Source organism: Hyalella azteca, unplaced genomic scaffold (assembly GCF_000764305.2).
Source record: "Hyalella azteca isolate HAZT.00-mixed unplaced genomic scaffold, Hazt_2.0.2 contig6706, whole genome shotgun sequence".
NCBI lineage: Eukaryota > Metazoa > Arthropoda > Malacostraca > Amphipoda > Hyalellidae > Hyalella > Hyalella azteca.
Genome location: NW_025936860.1, coordinates 8,772 through 22,953, shown reverse-complemented (window position 1 = coordinate 22,953; position 14,182 = coordinate 8,772). Strand labels below are relative to the sequence as shown.

Below are 14,182 nucleotides of genomic sequence, written 5' to 3'. Positions count from 1 at the left end.
AATTATTCATCACCCACAAGGGGCGGAAGGTCTCAGCTGTCCAGCCCGCTGAAGCTGGCTCGAAAGAAGCAGCGTTAGCATCTCAAAGAGACGAATAGACAGAGAAGGGAAATGTAAGGAATCCTACCTACATAATAACTTAACCCCACAACTGAGACCAGCGGTCAGACACCGCGAGCTCAGCGGTGGGGCGCTCAGGAACAATCCCCCTAGGAACGCGAAATCCCATAGGACTTCTGACGAGCACAGACACGCGTCAGAAGACCCCCCTGAGGGGCAAATAACAATAAATAAGTGAATTAGTCACTAATATTCTTGACAGTATACTGGAATAAAAATATTCTTAAAACATTCATTTTAAATTTGAAAGAAATCTAAAAATAAATCAGAGCACAGAATAAAACAGTTTCGCTACTAACCAAGCACGTCAATTCGCAACACCTAACTATGAAATTAAATACACAACGTATAATAATCACTGCCTTGTTAAGCTGCAAAACCTTAGCACGGGTTGAGCTCGGTATTTGCCTACGGCTAATGTTGACGCAACTTTGTCTAGGTGGTGTTGCGTCAGGTCTTCTTTCGATACAATACTGAAGCCGAAATCTTATACCAAGTTTTACAGTAATCTGATAATAAATACGAGGAAAAGCTGACCGGTTATAGAAAATTTTGCATGACGCTATCCAATTTTGGCATAAAGTTGAGTGAAATGTAATCGGGATCAAAGTATATAGCACAATCCTTCGTTCTCAAAGCACCACTGAGGCTGTAACCTCTCAGCAGCAATTCCCCGCTCCACTAGGCGTTGACGGTGCAGAATCATCCTGAGCTCTGCGTCAGCCCACGTGCCATTAGGATTTGACCATAAGCGCTCTGCTAGGGCAGCACCTCTTGGCCACAGCTGAGGGTTGTAGTAATTCATCGTAAGAAAATATTAACAATTTAGAAAAAATATTGCAATAAATTACACGAGTTGTAATGAATAGACCAAGGTTCGATACAAACTTCGAGGCACAGAAAACTTACCTTTGAGTCTAAAGTTTGAGCGTCAGCCTGTTCCGTCCATAAGGCAGCTTCACCTCCGATAATTTTATCACGGTACTCAGGGGAAACCATGAGAAGAGGATTGTTGTCGTACACTGTTTGCCAAGGTTTGTACGGAGAACACCAATTGAAGCCATTCCCAACCCAAGCTCCTACTCCGCAGTCCAGATACCACGCGTCAGCATTAGTGATGATCAACTCGAAGCCTTTAGATGCGATGTCCTCCACATCTCCTAGGCTGTCGTTGTTGTTCTGGTACGTCCAGATTTGTATGATGAACTTTTCAGGGTCGAGGTATTTGGCTGCCATGCCGGCCTCCGTAAGTGATGATGTCCACAAAATTCCTGTGCAAGTTTGACGTAAGATCGAAAATGAATTCAAAAACTAATTCATCTGCTACTTGTTGATATCGCATCAGTAAAAAACAATAAATCTGAAGTAAGCTGAGTACTTGTTTAATCAATTAACTCACCCGAAGCCAATCACATCAAAGCATGAAATTAACTTGAATGGAAAATATACAAAAGTACATGTGAAGACTAGAATCCCAAAATAACTATTAGTCTCAAGTCAAACTTTATCTTTGATTTCGATCAACTCTCAGATTTTAGGTATGCTTGTTTTGTAAAACATAATCTTACGCTGAATTACACGATAAGCTTTGAGTTTTTAATTAAATTCTACTCCATCAGTAAAGATTATTTTACAGAGATTTGCTTCAGAACAAATATCAATCACGATATGGGCTTGTCCATGCAGCTATTTGCATGGACGACTGTGATATTGCATGATTCACCATGTGAAATCCATGATATATCGCTCACCTCCATGACCCATCTTTGACGCCAGTAACTCCATTTTTTCCTCACCCTTGAACCAACTTTGACGCCAGTACTCCCCTTTTTGCCCCACCCCCTTTACCCTACCCTTGACACCAGTAACTCCTTTTTTATCCCACATCTTTGACTCACCTTTGACATCGGTGATGCCGGTAACGTTTTCGAAAATTTCCATTGAGCGACTGTGGAAGTTAGCCCACTCGTCAAAGTAGCTATCTTTCGTGACGTTGTCGTACTTTGCAGACATCCAGTCACGTATCTCGGCACTCGAGTTCCAGCAGTCGATCGAAACCTAAGTAAATTCAAATAACTTCTGTTGTTGCAGGCATATAACCTTTTGAAGCATTATTTTTAAAATACCGTTAAATACTTAGTTGAGCAAAATAAAATATGCAAAAATATTAAGTTCCAATTCATTGCACCCATGGAAACTTCTCTGGATCCATTAAAAAATATTTACATTATAATCTCTTTCAAAGTTTTGGCGCGATAGAATCGTCAAAATATTTATTATTTTACGATGTCATAATTTTCAATGGAATCTGCCTTGCTATTTCTTACAGAGCTATCATTCGACCGAATTTCTCCTACTATTTTCAAAAGACGACTTTGATATCTCTTGTATATCTAATAATTCAAAAAGTTTGTTTATGTTAGTGAACTAAAGAACTGAATTGCTGTGCTTTTTGCACGCACATAATACCTCATCGATTTGAGGCATAGACTGCGTCTGACATAGAATTTAGCTTATTTTTGTGATTGTATTTTTAATGATGGAATCATGAGACGTTGGAGACTGGGAGAGGGAGCGCTATTGATTCACTTTCGATTATTTTTCAGTTGTAACGTCAATTTAGTTCCAATTTTATCCTCGAATAAAATTTCTCATAGTACATCAAACTTAAGTACATCAAATTTAAGTACATTAAATTGGTATATTTCCTCCTAAGTAAATCAAACTGGTAGTTGCAACTGGGTTTTGACTTGTTTATTACTTAAATAACACTGCGTATAAGTGAGTTTAAAACGTTGTCCAGCGATTCGGAACAAAGGGGTTCAGACCAATATTAATTCCGAGCAACGCCGAACTTAACGGCATTATATTTTATTTTGTTTTTATATTATATTTTACATAGTATTTTATAATATTTTCAAGACATAAACAGTATGTTTCAAGAGTCACCTCATCGCCGCCGAAGTGGAAGTACTGCACTGGGCTGAAGGCGTCGGCGAGTTCCTTGTAGACGCTGGCCAGGACGTCGTATATGCGGGGGTTTGCTATGTTGAGCTGACCACACGGCGGCTCCACGCAGTACGACTGCCACGGTTCCTGGCCATGAAACAATAATTTTAATACTTATTATTAATAAGACTCCGGAATTTACGTCAATTCATCGCTGAAGTTCTAAATCTATAACGAATTCGAGAAAAATGTTACAAAAATTCACCATACCTTAAATGGAAACATGTCAGAGGCCCGCTTTATGGTCAGCTCAAAATTCACTATTATAAGGATAAGCAGGCAAAAAAGTTAATTAATGTTGAAAATATGATGAAATTCATAGTTTTCTTGCTTTTAATTATTTTATATTTTTCGTATGAAAAAGTATTCATCAAACAATCATTCGAATTCAAATTTAAAATGATACGTAATTAAACGTCGTAATTCATGCAAAACCATTAACCCAATTAATTTCGAAAGTACGTAGTCAGTACTCAATCCTAAGTTATGAAAAATATAAAGTTCACATAGAACGTTTAATAAGCCACGATCTGCAATTTAATTTTAGCTGAAATAAATTTCTATTCCGATAGAAGGCATAATAAAGAAACAAGTAAGACGAGTTGACAAAAACCGCTACCATACAAAAAATGACGTGGAACAGTGTATTAATTTAGCAAGCATCGCAAACACAGTTGATTTAAATTAACACAAAATATTCCCCTAACAACAAAATAGCTCGTTGCAGTAGCCTTTTGAATAAGCCAATAATTAAAATTGGTCATAGTGTCACAATTTAATAAATTTATTACGGAGCAACCAGGTATACTCGAGGCACACTTAGTCAAGATAAAACTATTTGACTGTAAATATGTTATATTGGTTATTTTTTCTCTTCATACCTGCAATATTATAATAATTATTGTTTAGTTACAACGCCACATACATATGAGTAATAATATCACTCGTTTGCTTGAATCGCAAATTCACTAAAAACTTAAAAGCAAAGACAACTCCACAAAAATTCATAGTATCTTTAAAGAAAACGGTATCGGAGTCCAGCTCCATCGACAGTTCGAAAATTCTAGAACACAGATAAATCAGTGATTAGTACAGTCAAGAATACAACGAAAAACCTAAGCTGTAAAACCTACCTATTTACAATTTCAAGCGGGTAAGAGCTAAAAGCTAAATTCAAACTAGGCCACTGTTTAAAAATATACAATGATTCTAACATGCGCAAATCAGAAATACCGGAACTGGAAGCTAAATAGCACATACATATGTATATGTAAGCGTTACTATTGGCAAGAAGCTGTTCTATAGAAAAAAAATTCACAACTCCCAGTTACGTTGTGGGAATGGACTATGGCATGATAGTTGTCAGAATTGAAGTTCAATTTTATTCACTAAGAAACTATATTGCTGCAATTTCCATGGCATACTTAATAGTATTGGCTTGATGTTGTCAACTGTTTTATTGTTTTATTGCTTACCTTATATTTTACCTGATGTTTCATAAATTTCAGCTGGCAGCTAGAGCACATAGTCCTTTGTAAAAGAATTATGTTCGGGAGTGCCGGCTATTGAATATAATAGCAATTAACTGAGCTTCGGCATCTAAATAGAAATGGAGAAGCAGTGAAAATCTAGCAGCGCAAGCTGAACAAATTTCTCATAAACTTAAATAATCAAATCACATTTCTCTCGAATAAAATTAGTTCTCATGCAGTTCTAACCTGATTCACGCACACAGCAAGAGTGCCCAGTTCTTGAGTCGGTCCCCACTGCCATCCGTTGCCAATGTGTGCTGGAGAATCAAGTTCTGGGTACACCTTAACTCCCCGTACGTTGCCATACCTTACAATTTCTGAAACGTCTTTATGCGAGTATACTTGTCGAGGCGAATAAGCTCCATACTCGTGCATTTGAGGCCATGATTCCATCTTGAACGGGAAAGAGTGAGTGTCAGTGATGTGCCAGTGAAAATAGTTGAGTTTGTTAGCTGCCATTGCGTCGATGGTCTTCTTTATAGATTTGACTGGGATGTAATTACGCGATGTGTCCAACGACAAACCCCTGTGTCTAAAGAAAGGTTCGTCGTAAATCCTCCCAAGAGAGTTGATCATTTGAAGGCAGTTGTTTTCGGCATCATAGTTTAGAAGTTGGGAGAACGTCTCCAGGCCGTGGCGTGCTCCGAAGTAAGTGATGGCTTCTATGGTGACTGTCGAGCGTTCAGCGGTTGATGAAATATTGAGGCTGTAGGATTCGATAGTGGTTCGACTGATGGTTGATACTCCCGTTTTGATGATGAAATTTACGTATACCTTGAATTTATTATAGGTGTCTGAGGTAGTCCATTCACCAACTCCATTGGTGACATAGTCAGGATGAATCATTTCCAAGTTACCCTTGAATGCCTCCCAGTTCTCTTTAATGAAATCTTGGATTTGTGTAGAATGGGAACTGATGTCACCGTACATAACATTGATCGGGATAAACCGCGACATCTGAAACGATAAAATTTAGTTATTTGCCTCAGCTTTACACTCGAAGCTATAAACGGCTGATTAACTGGTTAGATAATTTTACTTGAAATGACGGCCACAAAATTATTTCATGGTGCACTAATCCAACTTTTAAAGTGAACAGGTTTTTCCGATATAGGATGATTTTTTTAAATGAGAAAAAAAGGTTTTCCATGCATATATTAATCTGGAGGATGATTTTTTAAATGAGAAAAAAAGGTGTTCCAAACATATATTAATCTGGATCGGAGGTACTTATACTTCTTCGTAAAATAAATATCGCAAAAAATATCTGTAACCTCTATAACTTTCTTGATATTAATTTCGGTTGATGTTGAAAACTTTCAACAGTTATTATAAAATAAAATATAATAAATACTGTTTCAAAAACTATTAAAAAATAGTTTGGTACTTCATAGTCAGTACACCGTCTCTTTCTAGCGCATTTTCTTATTTATGGGAAAAAGGTGCTATTGTGCTCGTCATGTCCGTCCGTCCGTCTCGACGAGAAAATGCGCTCTCTGTCACTCACTGCAGTGAGTACTGATCTAATTTTTTATGTATTGCATCATGAGTAAGAAAATCACCTCGGTTCCCATGCCTTCAACAGAGACAGGATACGGCCAAATGAGCCTGCGTTCACCGCACGTGAGCTTGCAGACGTTCAGAGAGGTGCCGTTGCTGTCGTCGGTTCGGACGACTTTGACACACCGAGGACCGGAGCCTGTAACATCTTGACACACGTACTCGTATGGCTGACTGAAGCTGTTGGAAAACATTTACAGGGTTATTACTCTTACCCCCAACCAAGGTTGCCAGATGGTGTTTTTTCGGACTAATTCCGCGATTTAGTTTTTTTAATTGCCATGACCAGCTAAAATTTAAGATAGGGTTACTTCCTTATAAAATAAATGGAATTTTTAAGCCGAAACTTACAAATATACTGGTATATATTGAGTTATAGGCCTTTTTCGGCCTTTTTGTTATAGGCCGTTTGTTAGGCCATCTGCCAACCATGATCCCAACAAGCATTGGTGAAAACAGCTGGGCTAATTTCCGTTGCTTACTTTTAACTATGATGCTTGGTTTTATCGCGTAGAAACTTATAAAAATTCAGTTATTTTGAGCATGGCGTATAGAATATAAATATGATTGAACAACAGACTTAGCAAATTACAATACTAATCATAAGGGCTCGGACTCTAGTATATGACCTTTGAGCACATAACATATCCCTTAGAAAAGCTGGCACGCTACTAAGAGTTACCTGGCACCTCAGCATAACAGACATTTCATCATTGGGAGTTTCATCATTTCATCCTTAACCAATTTAACACGGTAACACCTAACGTAACCTACATAGTCTTGAATTTGCAAAATGTACTTTATGCAATGATGAAAATTCGTAGTGAATTGCTTAATGATGGAATGTCATAGTAATGATTAAGTGCTATAGAGATAAAATATATTGTAAGATGAATTGCAATAATGATAAAATGTATTGTATGATGAAGTGTCTTGCCACCGCAACTTACAGGGGCTCGGGCTGGGGTACAGGATCTCTGGTCACAATAATCGACACGGTGATCACTACACAGACCACGACCAACAGTCCTACGAAGAGTCCGGGCTTCGTGTTCTCCGACATGGCCATGATGGTCTCTGTACGATGATCTCTGGACGATGGTCTCTGTAAGACAGTCTATGTACGATGGTTGGTCTCTGTACGATGATCTCTGGACGATGATCTCTGTACGATGGTCTCTGTAAGACAGTCTATGTACGATGGTCTCTGTACGATGATCTCTGTACGATGGGCTCTGTACGATTATCTCTGGACGATGGTCTCTGTACGATGATCTCTGTACGATGATCTCTGTACGATGGTCTCTGTACGATGATCTCTGCACGATGGTCTCTGTACGATGGTCTCTGCACGATGGTATCTGTACGATGATTTTTGCGCGATGGTCTCTGTACGATGATCTCTGTACGATGGTCTCTGTACGATGATCTCTGCACGATGGTATCTGTACGATGATTTTTGCGCGATGGTCTCTGTACGATGATCTCTGTACGATGATCTCTGTACGATGGTCTCTGTACGATGGTCTCTGTACGATGATCTCTGTAAAAGTATTGAAGATGAGTTGTCGCAGGTCGGTCTGTAAAAGGTGCATGTGATGTTCAATAAGTAACTGACAACTTTTGCACAAATCTACAACGGAATAATTTGATAAAAAGACTTGACGTTCCTATTATTATCTAAGTCTACCCAGCAGAGACGAATGGATATAAAATGTGTTCATGTTGTATGGATAATTGATCTATTGTTAAGAGCCGACATCCGAGCGCATTATTATATTCATCATTAGCAGATAATGCTCTAAATTCTGTACAAAGATTATAAAAGCCAAAAAATAACTGTTAAGCGGTTTAAAGAATTTTATTAACGTCCTGTGGGAAGTTGAAATGCAAAGCAATGGAATTAATAAATATTTAAGCTAAAGAAGATAAATAATTATTGCTAATTTCGAAAAGTAGCCAAATAATTTAAACTATTTAATATAATAGTATTTAGAGTATTTTACCCTCCAAGAGTAGATACCCTCCTTTGAATATATAATTTCACCCGAAACGCACAAGTCCCAAATAAATAGTACGTTATTAGAAAAAATGTGCTCCCGAATAATGCGCGATAATCCACGACTTGGGTAACACAAATGGCGCTATCTTATCTCGAGATCGGAGCTAACATGATGACGATTGCTACGTACAGAGCGCACAACTTCCTCTCCACTATTCTCGTCAATTTGTAAATAGTCAGAAGTGGAATTTTCATGTCTTTTTGCAAAAAAAAATAAATATTAATAAATTATAAGAACATATCAGTATGGATTGCGGCTTAATATGCATCAAGAGGTGAAAAGATAAGAGCAATTTACCGGCGAATAAGTGACCTATTTTTACTTTGGTCTGTAATAGCTCACCAGATGCGCTTAATCAATTCTTTTTAAACATGAAACAATTCCATGCCCACATTATTTTAAAGAAAACGCGCTGTTTATGAATTCGATATCGCCGTTTAAGGACACCATTAAATTTTGTTAGTAGATATTTAGTGCCGACAGCGTGAATCTAAGTGGCTTAGAATAGAACAGGAATGCATGGTCCCGTTTATTCGAAACTCTAATAGTCTACACTCAAAATTGAAGCCTTTTATTTTAAAAATCTATATTATCTCCATTCCATAAATTCGTGTACTAAAAATATAGTATTTAAGACACAAGTATTAAAATATTCCGAAAGCGTGTGCTGTCCTGAAAGATGTGTATGACTGACTATATATGCTGCTAATTTTTCAACGTATGAAAGTGGTGGACTAATAATATTTTTGGATTATAACACAAAAAATAGATTATCCATGTCATGCACATAGGATATTTTTTGTTCGAAAAATTAGGAGTCAGTAAATGAATTTCTTTTGAGTTTGATAATTTTCTCGTATTTATAGACTCGAATACAAAGAATTGCTCTTGTTGTTTTGACGCGTAGAAATCTATAGGCTCAAGCTTGTCAAGAAATTAAACCTTTGCTGATCGATAGCTGACAGTTAAGGGTTACATGGCATGATAAAGTCTCTGTCAAACGAATATGACATGTCACGATAAGAAGTCGCTGTCAAACGAATATGAAGTATATATCAATGAATGTTTGGTACTGCGCGTTGGTATTTTAAACAATAAATGTTGTGTATTGAATTAAAAATGTAAAATGTTAGAACAAATACGCAGGCAGGTTTCAGTAACGATTTATTTTTAATAAAAACGATGCGGGTGGAAATTGAAACGCAAAATGAAGAAAATATAGGGAAGCTCGAATCAAATTTATTCAATGTAATCTATAAAAAAAATATTATTTTACCGTAAAAATTGCTTAAAAACCGCTATCGCGATAAAATGTGTCTGATAACAAACATCCACCAGCTGCTTTTATTGCTTTGTTCACAATGAACTGTAAATATTATGTACGGAGTACGAATGAGTTTAGCAATTCTTAAATATAGCATTAGAAATCAAGGATTAAATTTGACAATTATTCATTTCGATTGGCGAGGAATAATGAGGAAAATCTACGAGTACTTTCGAATTACCGCCAGATTTTAAATGTGGGGGCTTTAGTGTTTGAAAATGACTGCATTTCAACTGTGAGGCGAGTTAGATGTATTAGCAGTTATTGCCTTGATTTAAATGAAATCGTCATTTGTAAATTAAAAATTCGAGCCATCAAATGTAATAAAGAAGTTTTAAATGATTTTAAAAGTTGATTTTTACAGTTATCGGACCGAATACAGATCATTTCATTATAAAAGGAACCCGGTAACTTGATACAAAACAAAATCTTAGTATATGGGGATCGAACTTTACCGAGGGACACCTGCACTTTGCATTCACCCCAAATAAAACTAATGAAACTTCTACGTAAAAAGGCCATATGAAAAATTCAGGTTCTTTTCAATTATTTACTGAAATCTGATTAACTTCATTTGATCACACATGCCCAAGTTTTTCTATATGCAGACGTTGGGATGAAAAATCCCCAGTCGCATTGTTGTATCCTGCTACAGGCACTAAAATACGAGTTCATGACAAAACAAACAAACGGATGAAAATCCCATTTCAAATTCACCATCTTTTATTTCAAATAATTTTGAAATAATATAAAGGTCTCAGTACTCACGACAAATGTGAACAAGACAGGAGCTTGCCCAATACTTGTCATGACTTGCTCACAGCAACCTCACACTGACTACATGTACGCCGAAAGTGACAAAATTTCCGGACAAGTTTGTTTTCTTATCTCAATTTCTTATCTATGTGAAAGCATTTATTGCTGCCCAACCGGCATTATCTCACAGCATTATACTGTTAGTTATAATGTCAGATCGGACAGCTTCTATAAGGTATTTTATCAAATAAGACCAACAACAACGCGTGGCGAAACACTTGACATCTCAATGACGTGGATATGTTCAGTCCCGGGGGTGCGATGAAATTTAGATAACACCCGATAGCGTTATAAAGTGACGACTTCTTATTAACAAAGTATAGAAAAATGAGCAGTGTATCGAGCGTGGATTAATATAATAAAATAATTTATATTGCATTTACAATTGACAAAGCGGTCGAAAAACTTGTTTCATCATAAACTAGTTTTCCGGTGAAAACATGCGCATTCAGATCTAATATGTTAATTAATATTTTCTCAAGCTACTCGGTTCCACCTCTGGCAGTTCGGATTTGAGGATTTTGGAGTCTATACATATGTTCAAACGAAAACGGTGTATCAATAATGCGTTCAGTTCCTATCCCCCTGAAATAGTGAATCGCTAGGCTTTTATGTTTCATAATATAATAATATAGCGGTTTTAGCGTTTATTAGGCCGTAGCCTTGTCGGCTGTCGCCGATTCTCGACATTGCAGAACATCCACAGCTTGTTGCGGGCTTGAACTCGCAACTCACCGTTTCAAATTTTCTCTGCTTAACCGCCCGACCTCCAATTGTCGATTCTGACCAGAAACTGGCGCACAGAGCTGGGATCGAACCTGCACCTCTCTGCTCCAATCTTGGTACTCTGAATTCAACCACTGGGCCACTCTGCCCATATGTGTTTTAGTTTATTTTCTTAGGTTTTATCCTTTCCGTGTCTCCAATGACTGTGTTCCGCGAGTACTGGTTTTCGATTTAAGGTTGTTTTGTGTTTTATGTCTTTTTTGGTTTTAATGTCTGACTTAGAATTTAGAACTATAAACTGATTGTATTTATTTTTTTAGATTGTCAAACTGATAATGGAGCTGGACTCCGAAACGTTTTCAATATCGATATGGTGAATTTGCTCGGCGTTTTCTTTGCTTTTAAATTCCTTGTGAGCTTGCGTTTTAAGCAGACAGATAATATAAGTCCAGGAATTGAACGGAGGCCGATTGAAGATGAAGGTACCGTGGGCGTGAGTGAGAAATGAACTTACGTCCGCACTGACGAGCGAACATTGGTTAAGCATTTAATAATCTCGAATATTACAAACTCAAGAAGAACCTGGCTGAAGGCTCACGTTATTTAACCAGAAATAAGTGCACATACACAATGGTGCAGATTCACAGGCGAGATATACTTGCGGGATAGCAAGTATGTATAAACCTGCTGCCGGTCGATCCGGACGTGAGGCGAGTGGTGAAGAACAAAGTCCTCAGAAAGTGGACAAATGAAGAAGTATGTATAAAACACAGTATTTAGACACGGCTACACTTAAAGTGTTTTAAAACCGTGATAGATAAAGAATTTAAGATCGAGTCGCCACAATTCCGAATTTTAAGTCACCCTAGTTACATACTTGCGACACTCTGACAATTAAGTTAGATTTAAGGAGCAAAAGTTAAATGTTGAAGAGTGACCCGCTAACCGAAATTAAACTGGTATTATTGCAGATTAACTACATCCAAAAAAGGGTGTTTTTTTTTAATTATATGTTTTTTGGGGTGTAGATTACGAATCTGAAATCCATTTTTGGCGGTCGGCATCGGAAAACCGATTTTTTTCGCGACTTACTAACATGGGGGTTACGTAACTTACGTTACTCGGTATTATTGCAAAAAATCGGTTTTCCGATGCCGACCGCCAAAAATGGATTTCAGATTCGTAATCTACACCCCAAAAAACATATAATTAAAAAAAAACACCCTTTTTTTTGGATGTAGTTAATCTGCAATAATACCATTAAACTTTCCAAAAGTGTAAGAGTGATTAATAGAACAGATTACGAAACGCATATCGAAATATTTTTTTGTGAAGAAAATTTACCTTAATTTGGAATCCATTGCGGGAACCTTGCATTCAGGTTTGACGGGCGAGCCACAGCGTTCAAAAAGGAGTGAAAACACGCAAGCACCCCAAAATAAGGAGGTAATTCATTAACGGTTAGGTAGAACAAAAATCAAAGTTATGGGAATGGAAATAATATGAAAACTATGGAGCAAAATCAGCAGTAACTTTTAAGCATGCGAGAGTAAAGAGTTTAATCAAATGGTGGGGACTAGAGCTGCGGTTCGGTTTTTTTTATAACCGAGCCAGCACTGCTTCTTTGTCGTAGGGCTTCAGAAGCCAGGTTGGGAAATTTTCCCAATACCTTCGCTGCCAACACAGCTTAGATTTGCTGCACCGTGCCTGTAGCTCTTATAACATGCATAAAAATAGGGTGAGATTTTATCAGCGTGTGATCAAGTAGACGTGTGCCACGATGCAATGTTGTGTTCTCTGAATTTGGAATATTGCTCATGGCAAGGATCAGGATAGACTTGAATACTTTCATGGGATAAAATAGTTACCTAATTCGATGCACTATGAATTAATTGGGGCATGATTAATGAAGATGGATGCAGGCAGTCCAACTGAAAACTTACAAAATTTACCAGTTTGATTTTTTCAACATATCAGACCCAATCATTCGCACACAATAATGCAGATGCAAAAATGCATAACGTCAGCCTGACAGTATAGGCAGTGACCCAGTGGACTTAGCTTACAAAGTCTGCAGGTTTATACACGAGATATCCACTAGTTACTCAGTGACATTTATGTGCCATCCAATCCATCAAAAGAAAATATTATCATAAAGAATAAACCGAATGAAAGTATACGATTTTGAGCTGGTTGAGAAGTCAAGCCTTTATAAGATGTTTCTTGATGATTATAGCCGAAAATAATATTTTTTGCTAACAATCTTCGATCGTCATTCTGGCCATTTATTCCATTTATCAGATTCTCTAGTCTCTCTAGTGAAATTCTCCTTAGAGTGAGAGATCTAACGGAAATTAGTGATAGTTATCCATCATCTTGAGAATTTGCAACCAGAATGATCAAATTCTCGGCAAAGATCCGATCACGCAAATAGGGATCGCCTACCGAAGACCACCACTGCCCTGGATGTAATGGACCATCATGATTCCATGCCTTCCAGAACGTAGCCTTCAACACTTCAAGCCGTCCGTATCTAGGCTATGGGTCGAACCAGCCCTCGGTCGAACGGCCACTTGTCGAAGGACGATGAATTTTGGAACAGAACTATGCTATCTGAAACCTAACCTCAGATGCGGTAAACGTAAAATTACGTAATTTAACGATGCCCGGAAGTCAGATTCGATCCGCGGCCTGGTGGTGCACGGCAGGTTCTATGCGAGGCCGGAGGAGACAAAGCCGAGTGGTTCACGGCTGATTGGTGGATGTCCGGAGAGATCCAAGGCGTTCGATTCAGGGCTTATTGGTGCACAAAATTGGTGGTGCACGGCTGCGTTTCCCGCAAATAGTTTCGCAGAAAATGGAAGCTGAGCGTAATACTTTCCAGCGCCAAATCTCCGCAAATCAAGTCCTAAAAGAAAATAAAAATGAACGCGGATTCTTGCAATTTCACGATTTCATTCAATTAATTAGTGAACCAACAATAAAAAAGCTGAGGACCGCATAGGATATAAGAAAAAAAAAAACTTCGTTCA

The 14,182-nt window shown here is 37.8% G+C and overlaps 1 protein-coding gene across 3 annotated transcripts; it reads right to left on the bottom strand.

Moving 5' to 3' along the window:
* Positions 1–248: 248 nt before the first annotated feature.
* LOC108669437 (chitooligosaccharidolytic beta-N-acetylglucosaminidase) lies at positions 249–12,668 on the bottom strand. 3 transcript variants are annotated; one of them, XM_047880971.1, is made up of 8 exons: positions 12,495–12,668; positions 7,172–7,764; positions 6,224–6,401; positions 4,848–5,618; positions 3,070–3,216; positions 2,019–2,178; positions 1,030–1,391; positions 249–904 (listed from the first exon to the last, which is right to left on the bottom strand). In XM_047880971.1, exons 2-8 carry the CDS (start codon positions 7,288–7,290, stop codon positions 725–727), a joined length of 1,917 nt encoding a protein of 638 aa, XP_047736927.1. In that variant the 5' UTR covers positions 7,291–7,764; positions 12,495–12,668; the 3' UTR covers positions 249–724. The 3 variants fall into 3 exon arrangements, with proteins under 3 accessions (XP_047736927.1, XP_047736928.1, XP_018012255.1); XM_047880972.1 differs by having other exon boundaries at positions 7,172–7,652; XM_018156766.2 differs by lacking the exon at positions 12,495–12,668 and adding an exon at positions 10,377–10,436.
* Between the last annotated feature and the right edge of the window lie 1,514 nt (positions 12,669–14,182).